This window comes from Phaethon lepturus, unplaced genomic scaffold (genome assembly GCF_000687285.1).
Source record: "Phaethon lepturus isolate BGI_N335 unplaced genomic scaffold, ASM68728v1 scaffold8525, whole genome shotgun sequence".
Lineage (NCBI taxonomy): Eukaryota > Metazoa > Chordata > Aves > Phaethontiformes > Phaethontidae > Phaethon > Phaethon lepturus.
Window position 1 is genome coordinate 15,492 of NW_010542608.1, and position 17,722 is coordinate 33,213.

The 17,722-nt window shown below is 38.7% G+C and overlaps 1 protein-coding gene across 1 annotated transcript in view; it reads left to right on the plus strand.

The window, feature by feature from the left end:
• Nucleotides 1-3,961: 3,961 nt before the first annotated feature.
• LOC104621560 (unconventional myosin-Va-like) overlaps nucleotides 3,962-17,722 on the plus strand; it is a gene marked incomplete at both ends in the record, with an annotated part of 68,501 nt that continues 54,740 nt past the window's right edge. Inside the window, 3 exon segments of the mRNA XM_010288078.1 lie at nucleotides 3,962-4,072; nucleotides 5,537-5,708; nucleotides 11,986-12,130. Of these exon segments, the coding sequence (XP_010286380.1) occupies nucleotides 3,962-4,072; nucleotides 5,537-5,708; nucleotides 11,986-12,130 (428 nt within the window).

Consider the following 17,722-nt stretch of genomic DNA (forward strand, 5'->3'; position numbering starts at 1 on the left):
GTTTTGAAATAGTCCTGTCAATATGCATTTCATTATTTGTTTTCTGTCTGAATTCAAGGCGCTCTCATCTGTGCGCCTCATATTTTCATACTGATTTTTTTTTTTAAACTAGTTTTGAGTAAGCAATTGTCCTGTGAACAATAGATAGCTGGCTGCTGTAACCAGCCCAGAGCGGCAGCATGATGGTGTGGCTTTGTCGTAGGATGGGAGGATGGACTGCATGTCCTCCGCATGCTTTTTCTAGTCCTACGACTCCGATGCAGAAAGGAAGAGGTCATCAGAGCCAGGAACGTACCCACGGAGAAAGTACAGCATTATTGCCTGGGTAGCAAAGCTAAATTTGTTGGAGCCAAATCAATACTGAAATGTAAAGTGCAGGTCACACTGTTGGTAAGCTTGGGGTGACATGAAAGGTAACAATAATTATCTAAAATTTCATTCACTGCCTTTCCTTGAGGAAATCACACTGTTATGTATAAAACTCTATCATCAGTTTTATTCTGGTGGTTCAAAATTTGCATTGAACTATTACAAAGAGTAATATATTTATTGATCATAATTGGGCGCACTTTCACTAAGTTCATTTGACTCTTGCCATAATTTTTATTGTCATTTCAGTGCATTTTTAGGCTAGAATTTCCTTCTCTTTTCAGAAGGCTAATTTTAGATCAGTGTCTCTAGAAGTTTATCTTATTTTAGTCTTATTTTAACATAGTCATAATCTTGATTTTATATGCTAGTAAATAAAGACGGATGAATAGTAGAGATACTAGAGAAAGGTATTTCCCAAGAGAGAGGCCCTTGGTCCTGTTTCCACCAGTGGTCATGCTTTGTTTTCTGCTGTAGGGTTGGATCCCACTAAAGGCTAGGCAACAATGGGATTTTAACATCAGCTGATTGTATAAAAGATAGAATGAAAATCTGATTTTGCAAATCATTCTACTGAATTAATGAGGTGAGAATATTGTGCTTATAATTAGGAATATGTCTCTCTCTTCTCCCACCTGTCTTTTTACCAGGTGTTTTCTTTGGCAGGGATTTCTGGCTAGACAATGATGCTAGAGATGAGAAGCTATAGCTTAGTGCCTATAGGATGACTTTAATGTCTGTAGGGTTAGGTCATGTGGAAGGTTCAGCTGTCTGTAGTAACCTAGTTTCTATGGTGATCTGTTTTCTGCTTTACAGTAGAAAATGTACAGTTTCAGCTGAATAAATTAAAAGTGCCTATTTCATGCTGGCATAGATCACATAATTAGAAACTGTTACGCAGCATTTGCTGCCTGAAGGTAACAGCATGTGTATCTTAAAGGCGGCTGCCTTGCTGCCTTTTTTACATCAGGAAACTCTGCTTTGTGTAGCCTAGAGGAAGCCAGCCTGTCAACCTGTTTTGCTAGATAGTAGTTAGATGCTTTCCTCTTTTGTATTACATTTACTTTGCTTTCTCTTAATTCCCATGATGAGAGGGAAAAAATATCCCATCAGAAATACTGAGGATGGGGAGCTGCTGCTTTCGCTGAGGGGAAGAAGGTCATACAAACTAGGCAAAGTGTGGTAGGCATTTTGTCTTCAGCTGTGTAGCATCTTTGTGTTATACTAAGAAATTTCCCTGCTTTCTGGCAGGGTTTTGAATTTTTTTTTTTTTTTTTTTTTTGTAAAGAGAGTTCTGCTAATAGCTGTGTTAAGGTAAGTTTGGATATATGTGTGTTTGTGAAGTTTCACAGGGAACCCTTTGTTTAAAAACCAAGTGAAAAGGAGAGAAGATACTGCTCCTGAGAACACTATTTTATTCTAATACTGCACCTCTATTGTGATGTCCTGTTTAATTATTTTGGAATTCTTCTGTAATTTTGTAGTTTCTGTAGGTTAGTACTTGGATTAGCACATACACTTGTTAGCACACACCTTAATTTTAACTCAAATGTGGTTTCTTAGCCTGCAAGTTGTGGATACTGCAGTGCTGAGAACAAATAAGTAATCCAAGAGCCCAAACCATGGCTTCTGCTCCTAATTTCCCAGCTGCTCCACTGCCTTTTTGTTGGCCTTCATTGCTGTTATATACAGTGCTCTGTGAATGGCAACAGCCCATGCTGAAGAATTGTTTTGGGGATCTTTCATTTTTCAAATAATTCATCAATATTCTTATCTTTGGAGTGAGTGGGGAAGAGGTTATGTACAGGAGTAATACTGCACTTCTGTACTGAAAACAATAGCAAATATATATGAAACTCATAAAGCTCAAAGCAAGCAAAACAAACCACAACCATGTATTTACTACAAAGAATGAAGTTTCTTGTCTTTAATAAAGTAGATTGTTAGAGCTGGCATGAACATCCAGTGAAGCTGAAGAAAGACCAGGCATGGGAGCATCATGTATTCTGTAGCGGGAGCAATGAAAGTGGATTTTTAATTCTTTACGTCATTATTTTTATCCTTTCACTTGGTAGAGAAAATTGGTTTTACATGTATGGCATAAGCTTTTCAGGAGTTCGGGAGCTGTCTAGACAAAGGCAGCAGCAGTGCTTTAAAGACTGCAGTGCGTTAAAGGTAAAAGCCGCTGGCTTAAGCTGTTGTAAATTACTCACATGCACTGTTCTTGAGAAGCATCCTGGATATGGGAAGCAAACCGCTTTGTGAAATTCAAAATAATTCCAGGCACTGAGCCCCCCTGACAGCCTCCCTCTCCAGGGCCAGGGGCTCTGTGGGTCTTGCTCCACAACCCACTGCCTTTGCTGAACACACTTTCTCATTTCCTGTCCTGAAGGCAATATGAAGTTTGGTCTTTCAAAAAATGCCTAATAGAAACAAGAAGTTCGTCGTTTTAAGTAAAGAGAAAACTGGGTTAGTAAGGGGGGGGGGGAAGCTGCATCATTCTTTGAGGCAGAAGATGCTATACAAAAACAAGTTGTGTAAGATTAGGTGATGAAGTTGTATGACCAAATGCACGTTTTTCTCTGCCATCAAGTGCTGTGCTTTGACAAATACATTACAGTTATTTTGAAATAATTTAGTGGATTGAGAGTGGTTTGCAACATGGCTGCACCTCTAAAGCGAAGCAGCTGTTTTGTTTGCAAAAGGTGATGGGTGTGGGATGATCTCAGTGCTCTCTAGGCATTGCAAGAGCATCAGTTCAGAAGTTTTAATATATTAAAAATGTCATAGCCTTTTCCTAGTGTTACTCAAGCTGTTTTCACATGCATGTATTTGCATGTACATGCAACTGTGTAAGTAACTAGATAGTTTCCATATACTTTCAATTGATTCTTGAGCATGAGATAATCATTCAGTCTGGCTTCACTCATTTAAAAATATTAATAGTCTTTCTGTTTTTGAAAGCAAGTCATATCTTTGTTCTGGGTTACTTGTATGAATAAAGTTTGGGTGAAAATGGTCATTAACTGGAATACTACATTTTTGTTTTCTACTATTTGGAGGCCTTTTCAATCAAACCTTTTTGGATTTTTTCTTTTGGCATTCTGGAGATAATCCATTTTAAACTTGCCCTGTTTACAACTACAAAGGAAAGAGCTTTTAATACTGGAGATAAGGTAACTTTGCCTGAATTAATACAGATGTGCCAGTGTTCTCTTAGGGGAAAAAAAAGCTATATAATTTTATGTTGCAAGTGCATTAGGATCTGCTCAGAAGAGTTTCTCAAATTAATTTTTTTGATAGCCAACTTTTTGATCTTTCTGAAAACACAGTTTTTTTTCTTTGTAGATTTTCAACATTGGAACATTATTCTGCATGGAAAATGCATTTTCTTTCCATGTAGACAATAAAGTTAAGCCTGTGTAGTCTTTTATCAAAAGATAGAACAACTTACCTCAGATGTACTAATTAACTTGACTCTTGCTTAAGGGTTTGGCTGTAGAACATGCATTTAAAAAAAAAAAGTTTTGGTGTCACATATATTGATGCAACAAAAAGTCACTGATCTTTTACTGTTGTTTTTGTATTGCAGTATGCCAGGGTTTGGATCCCTGATCCAGAGGAGGTCTGGAAGTCAGCAGAACTTCTCAAAGATTATAAACCTGGAGATAAAGTCCTCCAGCTTCGACTTGAAGAGGGCAAGGTAGGTCTATGTATTGTTAATAAGCTCATTGTTCTTGCTCTTGACCAGAGTATCTAACACAGGAAGCTGTATTGTCAAAATATATCCGTACTTATGTATGTGCAATTATTCTTGTCCACTGACTTCAAGTAGTATTTTTTTGTGTGACAATTTATACTGATTATGTACAAAAATCCATTTTGCCTGATTTTTAAAAATAAAATAAAACATGTTGCTTTTCTCCAACTGCTTGTTGCGTTCAGTTGCATCATCTTTTTCTACTTATGCCATTAAAGGTATAACCCTGGTTTGATATTCCAGTGAGAAGTGTTGCTAGGACAACAGTGTTGCAGAGAAAGAATTGTGACTTTTAAGTTGAACATAACCATCAGAAGATTGATAAAGATAAAAAGGGGCAAGGATTAAGAGCATTATGGAAATGATGCTGTATACAGTGTAGAGAAATGATGACACGTCTACAGAAAGCTCACAACCTTCTAGTGAAGGCCTGTTCATTTTTTTCATGCCATTTAAATGGTTATTTAATTTTCATATATAATGGTGGTGATCCCTCAGATCTCTTCATGGAAAATAAAGATCTACTGCAGTTGGTAAATTATTTATTTTTAATTTCTTGTCGTCTTACCACTGGCCAGCTTAGATCCTACTATCATGTATAGACCTACATAGCCATGACGTAAATAAAACAGATTATATATATAGGAAAGCCTCTAAATAAAATATTTTACTTGAATGCATTTCAGTCTTTCACTCACATTTCTCATACGGCAAGCTAAGTACAACCTTTACAATGTGACGAAGATTAACGTGTCCCCCCCCGCCATATTCCAGGCTGTGTGGTGTTGCTGCACACTTGAGAATTGCATGTAGCAGAATGGGGGCATTTGCCAATTAAGTCACATTGTGTGGGGACAAGAAAATAGCAGGTAAATAAAGTAATTTTGGACCTAGAGACAGATGCAATTAAAACATCTACATCAGAGATTAATTTATATTTGTAAAAATTGTAAGTAGCCTTTTTTTCAGTTTGTGTTCTTCATGGCGTTCTGCCAACATTCTTGTGTTGTATTACTGTGTATGAATGTGGCTATAGACTGATGGCAATCTGCTTCCTCTGTTCCGCTCAAGAGGAAAATAATACGAAAAACTAGTTAGGTTTATGGTATAACATATTTTGTTTTATTTAATAGAAAGATTTGGCAGCAAAAGAAAGGAGTTTGCTTACGTAATACTTTAAAAAGACGATATCTCTTTATGGTTGCCTGTTGCGTATAGAAAACCCTTTTGGGAAATTTTAAATTAATTTTTTTGAGAAAGAACTGCTCCTCAAATCACCAGATAATTTAAATCTTGCGTTGTGTTTTTGTAACTTGGGCATGTTTTGCTGGGAAGAATGGTGAGAGGGACTGAATGAGGAAACTTAAGCACGAGCTTTTTCAGCATGTGTTTCTATTTGTTTTTCAGGACCTAGAATACTGCCTAGATCCGAAGACCAAGGAACTCCCGCCCTTGCGAAACCCTGACATACTTGTTGGTGAAAATGACCTCACAGCGCTCAGTTATCTCCATGAACCTGCTGTTTTACACAACCTCAAAGTTCGATTTATAGACTCTAAACTAATCTATACCTATTGTGGCAAGTACTGTCTTTTCATACCATAATCTTTACGGAGAATGCTGTAGACAGGAAAACAAAAGTTGATTATTGATATGTGTGCTTTTAACTTAAAATCATTTAATGATAAGGCATGTTGGGTTGTTCTTATGAAAGTCTCTGTATTTCTGGTTATTAAGTGCATCGAGTAGACTTGAAAGTATTAAGGTTTAGAGAAAATTGACTTTGCGTTTTATCCCTCTAGCTTCTCAATGGACTCTGTTTATAAAATGTATATTCAGCAATTTTAGCTTGCCAGTGGGCTTCCTGGCTAGTTGGTGTTCCCCTTAGGCTTGCTTAGATAGGCACAGGTTGGAGGAGGTCTTCACATGGTGCAGATGCAGCAGGCTACCTGTGCTGTTTGGTGGATTTATTGTCTGCCTCTGCATTGAGCTCCTCTATTTCTGTACAGAAGATACTGGTTTATTTTCTTTTTCATGTTTTCCAATCAGTACCACTATAGAAGTGAATTTGTAACAGTGTGTGAGCCAATACTTGTTTGTTCACAATTATGAACAATCTTGGCTTTAAAAGTACCATTGAACTCTCAGTAGGGGTTACCCAAAGTTGTAATTGCCTGTGATATTTTCAGATGGCCAGAATGGGGGAAGTTACTTTAATGATCACTTCATCATAGATTCAAAATTGCAGCCGAGTGGTCTATTTTAAAGAAACATTGTGAGATAGTTTAGGCTCAAAATTTAGATTTCATCATTCTGGGCTTTTTTCTGTATGTGCTTGTGTTTCTTTTAAATCTCAGTGTTTAGTGAAAATACATTGCTAACTTTTACTGTAGCCTTTCAATATAAAAAACTTTCTAAATTTTTCAAATATTCAAATAAGTACTTTGGATATTGTGTTAGTGCATAAGAAACAGTTTAAGTCATTGGTGGATTTTTTACATTTTAAGCTGAGCAAAACAAAACATAATCTGATCATGTGACTGCTAGAAACCATATACTGAAAATTTCCTTCTCATAATTGTCTGATTAAGGCAAAGACACATTCTTCCAGTAGATGTAGTTAAATTATCATTTGCGTATTCATTTTAGCTCAGTTTATGCCAGAAGAAAACATGCCCCATGATTTCTTTTTAATTATGTGTCCTAGTTTCCACTGGGATAGTGTTAATTTTCTTCCTCATAGCTGGCATAGTGCTGTGTTTTGGATTTGGGGTGAAAATAATGTTGATAACATACTGATGTTTTCGGTTGTCACTAGGCAGTCAAGGGCTGTCCAGCTTCTCATGCTGGCCTGCCAGCACGTAGGCTGGGGATGCACAAGAATTTGGGAGGGGACACAGCCAGGACAGCTGGCTGCAGCTGGCTAAAGGGATAATCCATACCATACAATGTCATGCTCGATACATAAAGCTGGGGAAAGAAGAAGGAAGCGGGGGGACGTTTGGAGTGATGGCATTTGTCTTCGCAAGTAACCTTTACGCGTGATGGAGCGTCCTGGAGATGGCTAACACCTGCCTGCCCATGGGAAGTGGTGAATGAATTCCTTGTTTTGCTATGCTTGTGTGTGCGGCTTTTGCTTTACCTGTTAAACCGTCTTTATCTCAACCCATGAATTTTTTCACTTACACTCTTCTGATTCTCTCCGCCATCCCACTGTGGGGGGAGTGAGTGAGCCGCTGTGTGGGGCTTAGTTGCTGGCTGGGGTTAAACCACAACAATATGCAATTTAACTTTGTCTCTAATCAGACTTTTGTAGGGCAGTCCCAGTTCCGGGTATCGCAAGCCAGAGTGTATTGAGCTTTCTTGATGCCACCATATATTAGGCTTGCTGTTTGTAATTTCATTGTATTTTGCACTACTTCACAAACTATAGAGTAGGGAGGTCATGTTGCAGAGTTGCCCCTGACAGATCTCAGCTAATCTCGATGGCAGGTGTCTGAAACAGGAATTTGTGTTTTGCAGTTGAAGGCCTTGTCCTGTCCTGGTCAGGACAAGGAGTACGGCAAGGGTCAGATTTTCCCTCTTCTGGTCACTGTTAGAGCTCCACTCCTGGTGATGGGTATGGAAAGCAAAGGCAACTAGCACATTAAACATCTTCTGATGGGCAGACTGCAGGCATTAATGTTGTACCATCTTTTGCTTACTCTGGCTACTCCTAATCTGTGGATGCTCAGCAGAGTGCATCTGCTCCCAGTCCTGCTCTCAGCAGTGTCCAGACCACAGGGGACTGAATCAGACTTTGCCTCACTTTGCTTGCAGCCAGCCTTCATTCCTGTAGCAGTGGGAGATGATTCATACCCATGTCTCATCCTATCATGCAGTCAGAGGCACACAATAATTTAGGTTGGAACAGACCTCTGGAAGTCTTCAGTGGAGCTCCCTATTTAAAACAGGTCTGACTAGATCAGGTTGCTCAGGGCTTGGACCAGTCAAAGTATCTGAGTATTTGAGTATCTTCAGTGATGGAGATACCACAGCCTCTCTGGGCAACCCCTGCTGAGGTGAGGGTGCATGTTCTGGTCCTGGTACTGGGAAACCACCTCAGTTCCCCCAGTTCAGACACTGTCTCTGTTTCTGTCCCTAGTGCCCCCATGCCAAAGCTCTTCATGGGGGAAACATTTTATGCAACTGGTGTCTCATGGCCTGAGCTTGTAAGGGGTTTTCAGTCTGAATTTTGTGGTCCTGTGCTTACTGATACCACCTACCTCTGCCTGGTTCGTGTTTTGGCTGCTTTACAAATGTGCTCCGTGTTTAGCGTCAATTAAGAGGCTTTCAAAAAGAATGTGCTGTATGCTAGTTTTGTTTTGCTGTGTTTGGGAAAACATGAAAACAGCGTGGCTGGGAAAACATGAAAACAACTAGTGCTGCTTTAGTTGTGGGTTTGGCTGGTTTTATAGTTTCCTATAGGGCTGGAAGGCTTTTAGCTCTTCATGGAATGGGTCTGCCAGAGAGCCTGGGATGGCAGAGCTTGGTCGGCTGTTTTGCTTCCAAACAAGTTTCAAGTGATGATTCTGGGAACTGCGTGTGGGTTTCTTAGAAACACGTGAATCCAGTAGCGTGGGGGTTCCCGATGGTCAAAGTGTACATGAAGGAGGTTTAAACACTAACTGGTGACCTGAGGAATGCAGTGTGCTATGGATTTATTAGCTTGGGATGTAGGCATATGTATGTTACGTTACAAGCTAAGGAAAATAAAGTTGGCCTGTTGTCCTCTAAAAACCTGATCCTTTGGCCATGGCCGTTCACCTTTCAACCTGCTCTATCAGTTCCTGTCCTGAGCTTAAGTTACTTCCCCTCTGCAAAGATTGTTCTCCAGGCAATGAATTGTGATTGCATCCTTAATCTGATTCACACATTAGCCAGGTTAGTTTAAATACCCGGTGAAGGTGGTTTGAGCTAACCCAGCTGATTTAGCCTGAAGGAGATTAAAAACACTAATCCACCAAGAGAATTATGGTAACTTTATTCTCAACCATCAGAACTAGAACTGGGACGGATGGATGTCCATGGCACTTGAAATTAATTCAACCATGCTGTCCTTAGTGTAATATGTCAAATGGATATTAAATTACTTAAAATTTCACTTTGAAGTAATCCAAACTTTTAAACAGAGAACCTCCTGATTTCTTAATTTCAAGTCAGCCTTTCACCAGCAATTCAGAGGTGATTTATAACTTTCTTTTACTGTTGGGAATATGAAATGAAGAATTAATGAAGGAAGTTGAAAACTTACAAAGGAAAATTTGAATGCTTACATGGAAAAACTGCTATGGCTGTGGAGAAAACTCAGTTAATACTGGGAGCTAGTTCAGATGTATAAAGTACTGCCTGCTATGCAGGAGAGCAAGCTTTAAATTAATAAATTATTTATATTAATATCCAGTTTGTGCACAGATGGGTGAATATGTTCAAAGTAAAAAAAATTAGCTAAGAAGAATGGCAAAAAGAGTAGCCAGAGTTCAATTCAGTGTAATTGTAAGAACAAAACCATACGTAAATCTGATCTGGGAAGGCTCATGATATTTTTAAAATGTTTTAGTGGAGATAAAAAGAAGTTTATATATAAATTAATCTGGATTATAGTCCTGTGAAGACAGGGTGATTTAAAAGTTCCATAGAAAGCGTGTAATTCCTAACTCACTTGTTTTGGATATTTCCAGATGGTAGTTGCTTGTTGATTTTACAGAGCGCTACTGAAGTTAAGTGATTTAATATGCTGGAGACTTGTCATGGGGCTGCTTGTTTTGAATTAAAGGGTTTATTTTTGCCAACGTAGACAAAAGGAGAAGGGAATTGTCTGAAGCCTCGCACAGCTTTTTTTTAATGTCTCTTTGATTAGACCAACAAGCCTGAGAGGCTCAGCTTGGTGGTCCAGCCTTACTTAACTTTTTACTGCTTTTTTACAGTTACAAAGGGCAGATGTTAAAAACTGACACCGAAAATATTCCTCAAGTCTGCTAGTTCTGAGGTCTCTTCCTCTCCTTAACGCCTCTCTTATTTTTTTGACTCATTGCTACAGCATTGAATAGAACTTGGCATGAATTGTTATAGAGACTTTTCACTTGAGCTCCTGAGTCATTGCAGTGAGAAGTCATGGCTGATGGAAAAACACTGACTCTTCTTACATGGGCGTGTCTAGCCGTAAACCTTGCCATATATTCAAGGAAAGAGATTGAGGTCTCTCAGATCTCTTAATGAAAGATATTCTGTTGTTTAATGTTTTTGCTATGGTTTGTGCTTGATCTATAAATGCATGACAGGGTTTAAAAATGGGATGGTGCTCCCAGCAGTAGTGCCAGACTGTAGATGCTTTCACTTCTCTCAGCTTTTCCATGGACAATTTCTTAGATAGACATCACAACACTGTAATCTGCATGGCGCAGAGGGCTGGGATCTGCATTGAGGAAGTGTGTGCATGTGAATTTCTGAGCAAATTCAGAAGTGAGTTGAGTGCTATGGAAATGTTTCTGGTGCAGGTTCTTCAGGGATGGTTTGTCCAAGGAGCATGTGTAGCATGCTTGCTGTAGTCACTATGCAGCCATCTGCATTGTCACTTTTAGGCAACAAGATATATATGTAAGAAGAAATTCTATTTTTAAAATGGCCACAGTTAAAATTGGAGTTTCTTTCCTCCCCTCGCCTTATCACCTTGTCAAGGTGAGCAGGAATTGCCATGTCAAGAGAGCACAGTTTGCCTGACATGGCTGGGTCTCATGTGGCAGTGATCAGTGTTTTCACCCCTGCATAGAGCAAATAAATGTTCCCTACCCATTGTAAATGCTGCAGGAGAGAAATGTGTAAGTAATCTTTGTCAAATCATCCCTGTGGGCAGAGCAATCCTCATTTCCCATGAAAAAGAAAATCGTACCAAAAGCATTTGAGATCTCACTTTGTGGCTAGGAAGGATGTACAGAGTAAGACTAGGTTTTCCTGTGCGGGGAGAGTAGAAGGATGGCATGAGTTTAGGGATGCTGTAGTAATGAGTGGTATTAAAAAAGGCAGATATGTGTTTACCTGGGATGGAAAAACTAGAAAATGGAAGGTGTTAGTAGTTATACGCACAGATGTAATAAGATAAGGGTTTTACGGTGCCTTCTAGAGTTGTAATTACTTGGTTTCCTGCCATGACTGTGTACTGCTATGTATCAGCCCTATCAGCCCTGTGTATCAGCCATATGAAATATGTCTACATCTATTTTTTTTTGATCCCTTCGAGCAGGAGGTTGTCCTGTCTGACTGGCAGAGATGCCCTAGAATCCAAATTACACCATGACTCTACTTTGTTGCTTATTACAAAAACTGAAGATGTTATTACTGGGCATAGCATAATGGCTGAAGGGTTAACACACTTCATATATCCAAACTAACAGTCAGTGAGGCCATGTAGTAGTTATAATTCACAAATTACATTATCATTTGTAATTCACAGTAGAACACAGGGAAGTACAATGCACATACATTAGTTTACTGCACCGAGCAGGCTGTATTTCGAGTTGACACACTCTGAATCTTGTTGTTTCACACATGCTAGCTTTAGAAAGTCAGAGAGAAAAAATAAAAAGTTGTCCCTGATGTGTTTCCTAAAGCAAGGTAGAAGTAAACTCTTCTGATACTTTTTATATGCAAAACTGTAGTCATAATAAATATCTGTTGAAGTTAGTAATGTCAGATCCTTATTCTTCTCTAGTTAATATTTTTAGAAAGGTTAGAACACTAGTTGGTGTTAAAGACATTTTTTTGTTTGTTTCATTTTGAAACAACTATTAATAATTTCTTTTGTTTCATTTCCTTTGTAGGTATCGTCTTAGTGGCCATAAATCCTTATGAACAACTGCCTATCTATGGCGAAGATATCATCAATGCGTACAGTGGCCAAAATATGGGGGATATGGATCCACATATCTTTGCAGTGGCTGAAGAAGCATATAAGCAGATGGCCAGGTTTGTAGATGCGAGTCTTGAATTCATTCTTTTTCTAAAAGGAATAAGACTTAAAATTTCTGGCCAGTGGCCTTCCCTTTAATTTATAGCTCATGAAATGTTTAGCAATATCTGTCTTTTATCCAATGTCTTAGTACACAAGTCTAGTTTCACAAGAGGATAAGTTGCCTGAGTCAGGCAAGCATTATGAATGCCATGGAGATCATGGCCACTGACAGGTAACGGGAATAACCACAGATCTCATCAGTATTTAGGTCTAAAATTAGCCTAGTGCTTTATAAGATTCTGTTGTTTTAATTTGATTAGCAAAATGTGGAGATACTTTTTAATCATCGGTGGATTTTTAAAGGGAAAAGTGCCAGATTCTTAACTGTTTCGTATTTATGTGTGATACTAACAACAGAAAAAAATATCACTCAGCTCATGAGTGCTATTACAGACTCCTAGTTGTGTTGGTAAAGTCCCAGCTACATAATCTGCCTGTGGCTGTTGCTGACTAGAATTAAGAGCGAGCAGAGGGATGGTTGCACAGAGTGCCTGAAAACAGTGTCTCTAAGGACACTGCAACAGCTGTGCAGGAAATCCTCATTTCTTTAAACATTGCATGAAAGCGAACTTGTCACCCAAGGAGGACGATTATTAGAAACTTCTTTCCCTTCACCCCAAGAGCCTGCCAATTTGAGGAGCTTTTGAAAAATTTTGTTCCTAGGATAAAAGTCTTTTGGGCTGCTGTGTGGTCTTTGGTTAACAAGATGGTTCCTGGTATCCTCACTGGTTAACTGCAAGCTATTGATACAGTTTTCCTTGTTGACAATACAGTCCATAATCAAATTAATCAAGTAAAACAGTGGCAGATCTCTGGATTAATTGTGATGGCCCTCAAGCCACACTGCAAGGAGGGTGAGACAGGGGGAGAATAGGTTGAGAATGATAAAATGTTAATCTTTGAAATTAGCTACCTGTTCATTTAAGAATCCGTATGAAAGCTAGAATGAACAAAATGCTCCATATGCTGTGAAGTTGGTCAGCTGTGTATGTGAATATGGTGATTTACAATACCCACATGATAGATAATTTCAAAAGAAAACGGTATGGTACAGTGCAACATTTCATGGCTTAGGGTAATTGCAAAATAGCCAGCGTTTCAAAAATACCCTACATCTGCACTGTTGAATGGCAGAAGTATTCACCTTACTTCTTTTTGGCTAAGAAAATAGACATATAATCTGGTACGGGAATATAAAGGCAAAACTGTGTGTTACAACAGTCACATCTGCATTGTGGCTCTTTCAGCCTAGATCACTTTTACAGATCTAGATCACTGTTGTTTTGAACAGACTTGCTAGTCAAGTCCCTCCAAAAGCTTTACAAAATAAGAATTTATTAGCCTTGTTTTATGTCTGAGCCACAGTACAGTGACCTGCAATTGTATGTCAGTGATGGATGTAATCCAGGTTTCCATAATTTTTGTTCTTAATATTAACCAGTGGAAGTAAGAAGTTGGAGGGGGCTCTCTCTCCACTGACTGCCTCTAACCACTGTCTGAAGCGGGCTTACCTCTTAACCTGTGTTGAAATTTCAAATTGCCGGATCGCCTGTATTCTGTGTGCTTGTTAGCTGAAGCCTGTGCAGTGGAGATTTCTATCTGCCACCATTTGAATTCTCTGCTGTCAGAAGGGGGCCAAGATTTTGGCTAGATTTTCTGCTGTGGTTTTTCCTTTTTGTGTTAATTGCCTTCTCTTCAGCTCTCGTCATGCCCTCTAGCAGTTCTGCCGTCCTGAATAACAACAAATAAGATGCGGTAGAAGTTCATGATGAGAAGTTACATAAGCATGGAAATGATCTTAAATAATCCTTTTGCATTAATGAATTAATTCCTTTGTGTGTCTACAGCATGTTATAAAAATGTGTTATTCTTTTATGAATAACTGACAGTCCTTTCATAGGTGCAAAATGAAGTCTGAGTACACAATGAAAATTAGAAAAATTCCTCTACACTGAAGTAACAATTTCATTGTTTATTTAGTTTCCCAATGTTTATTTCCTTTTGTCTCTTTTTTTTTCTTGTTTAAGAACTTTTTCTGTCATTTGGACATACTGGGTTTGCTCATTGAATTTTGTTTTCTAATGCAGTTTGCAATTCCTTAATCAGTTCTCCAACCCTTTAACTTCGGTGATACTTTTTTCACTCTGAACAAATCACCTTTTACTCCTGAATAATGAAGTTAAAGAAAAAATGTGCAGATTTACATTTCTGCAGATGGTTATTTAAAAATGAAAATCAAGTTGTCTGTGACCATTTCATTAATGCTTTAATAATTGCATTGAATATTCATATAGTAGCTACTCATATGGCATTAATCTGCATTTATGCATGTAATTGATGAGATTTATTTTTCTGTGTTTCAAATCTTTCCTAACTCCATGTTTCAATGATCACTGGAATAATTAGTCGTGGTGCTCCTATCCATGAGGCTTCAGTAAGCTCTTCTAAATATTTACTCCTTAGGTCTTCTGGTTAATTTATAATTTAATTATTTCAAATTTGTTCTTGCCAGCTTCATTACCTCATCTGCTGTGGCTGAGAAACTCCTTCCACGTGCATGATTGTAACTAAATGATCTCTGTGGTCTTCTTCAGCTAAAGAAAATGCCCCATGACAGCAATCAAGAAAGCTCGTGATTGAACGCTAAATATTTGCATTATGTCTTCAAAAGAAATACAGTGCAAAAATGTTGGGCACTGGAATGACAGGGATGGAACTTAATCTGGCTTGTGCACAAAACCTGATATTCAGCAACTGCTTGGGGTTAATTGCAGTATAAAGCAGCACATAAAGATGCCTTTGCATGTGAAATTTTCTGCATAGAGAGAGCCCAAAGGTGTGGTACATGTGGCTGTGAAGTGATGTGCCTGTTTGGGCATCCACACCAGTTTCTGGTGGAGGGCTAGTGAGAAGGAATACGGCTCATCTCTACCCATAGCTGATGAGGTAATAAGTGATTACTGTTTGCTCAGTAGCTTCTCATCTTTTTCAGCACTGGAAAATGTGCACAGCTCTTTTAAGACTAATCTCATTCTGGATTATTATTTCTGTTCTTTTTTTTTCTTCTTTTTTCTCCACCCTATCTCCTCTCTCTCCTTCTATTCCCCTTCTCACCTGTATCTTCGTGCTTTTTTTCCTTTTCTGTCTCTACCTCCTACAGCTACCCTGCACGCTGACAGCTTTGTTTCCAGCACCTTTCCTCTGCTGTGCCTAAAATAAGCAATGAACTAGTTTTACAACTGTAGTTAAATTCTGTTAGATTTAGGGTTATGTGTGCCTCATATTTACCAATAACTTTATTGGTTTGGGTTGTATGACCCTCCAGACCACAGGTGTAAAGGATTCCAGAGCAGATCTCTTCCTCTGTCTGAGCAGGAGGAGATCCACCTGCGAGCGTGTCCCAGCGGGAGGTGGATCCCAGGGAGGATTGGTCGGATGGGGACCTGTCTGAGGGGCTCACCCTGCCTCAGGGCTTCCATGCAGAGCGGTTTGTAGTTGCTGTAGTTCTGTAGGAACAGCTGTAACAAGCTGTACTTTTGGAAAGAGCTGGGACCTGCACTCTGAGGTCTCTCTTCTCACAGATAGGCAATGTATTGTTCATGGATAGCTTGCTGCTGTTGAGCAAATGTATACAGGTTCAGGACAGTGTTTAAAGCAGATGAGTGGAAATAATTAAAGGAATTAAATTATTATTGAAGGAAGTTAAAAGGAAGTAAATTATTATTGAAGAACTTAATTTTGTCTCAGAAATAATAAACCACAATGTCAGCATGTGGGTGTTAGCATGTGTTGAACCCTTTGAACTTAACAAAAAGACGCTCGATCCTCACAGTTACCCCTCTGTGGTAACTGTGAAAATTGAGGCAAAGCATCAGTTGGCAAGTATTTGATTTTTTTTAAATTTTTTATTAAAGCATTACATCTTCTGTAGGAGCCATAACCATCAGCAGGTGCAGTTCATTTTCTCTGTAATATTCAGTAGAAACCTCCATTTTTAATTCTATGGTTTGCAATAACCAGGTGTTGATTATACTCTTGAAATTGTTAAGAATTGCATCCATGTATGAGACTTACGATTACCAGTTTCCTAACACTATTCGGAAAAGAAGTTCTAAATCACTCTTGCACAGGATCCCCTGTTCTAAATCACTCTTGCACTCTTGCACAGGATCCCCTGCCTAGTGAGGCTATATCGCAGTAATTAAGATAATGTATTTTTTTATCAACACTTTCTTGGTCTGGTTTGTTCCATTCTACTTATGGTTGATGACAGATACAGCAGAGTTCAGTGCTTTTCAATTTAATGAATTAACTTGGAGATTTCCTTCTGATTAATTAGTAAAGTTGTCTAGCAAAGTGCAAGTTGAAAGTAACATTTGCAAACAATTACATACTGATGAGATCCCTATAAAATTCAATGAATATCAGGATGGAAAGCAACAGTGTTTAAAGTGTCAGTCTCCCAAGTTTTGCTTTTTCTGTTTGGACAAAGTATAATGATTTAGTCTATAATTCTATGATTTATTCAATGTTAGTGTGTATCTTTTTCATTAAATTACCTTTAATAAGTAGACTGCCTCTCGGTTTTGTCAGATTTTCGGTGTGTGTCTGATGGCCCTCAGCTACAGGAAGGTTTTTTTTCTATCACTTTTTGTTCAAAAGGAAGCTTGTTGAGCTGTTGAGTAGGTGTTTTGAAAGCACCTTGATTGACAGTCTCCAGTTATCCCAGGCATCCTAAGATGATGTCCTCTTATTAAAATGCATGTTTGATCAGCTGCTGCTGTGCTTCTGAGTGTCTGATAAATGGATGCTCTATTCTCCCCTGGCAGAAGTTGCGAGGGGATGATTAACAACCCGTCACGGATCTGCATCCGGTTATGAAATGAGAGCCTGCTGTGGTGGGTACTGTACAAACATACAGCGGCCTTCTTTGACTTATGGCTTTGACATACGACATTTTAAATTAAATACCTTGAAAAGAGATGGTACTTTTAGGGTTCTGTTGTTACAATTAGGGTGAAAAGGGAAATTGTCCTTTCTGGTGAGAGCAGATACTTCTGGAATAGTCTCTTATGCTTTGGGTTGACACTTTATGGTGTTAGGGGTACAAGACAGTAGGTGGAGTCATCAACTTGACGTAACATCAGAGGCCTACTTGTATGAGCAGTGATTATTTTTAGGCAACAAAAAGGTTAAGTATGGTCATAGCTGGAAGCTAGAGTTCATGTGAGGTGTCCTGCTGGTAGCTAAGCAATGAGCTTTCCTAAACTATTGCAGGAGTGACCTCTGACTAATCCCTAGATAAATGAGTTGCATAGTGCTGGCTCATCTTTGTGCTCCTCTGGAGTGCAGTCTGTCATGATTTTGCAGCATGTGCTGATCTCAGTTTTCTTTGTTTGTATGTGTCGAGAAAGGGTACCGTCAATTCATTATTTTTTTATGTTTTGCCATTTTTACAGTCAAGATCTGTGTTTCCTGGATACAATTAAAGTGGCAAGTGGTGTGATTTGTTAATTAAAAAAAAAAATACATCTACTGGTTTTGAG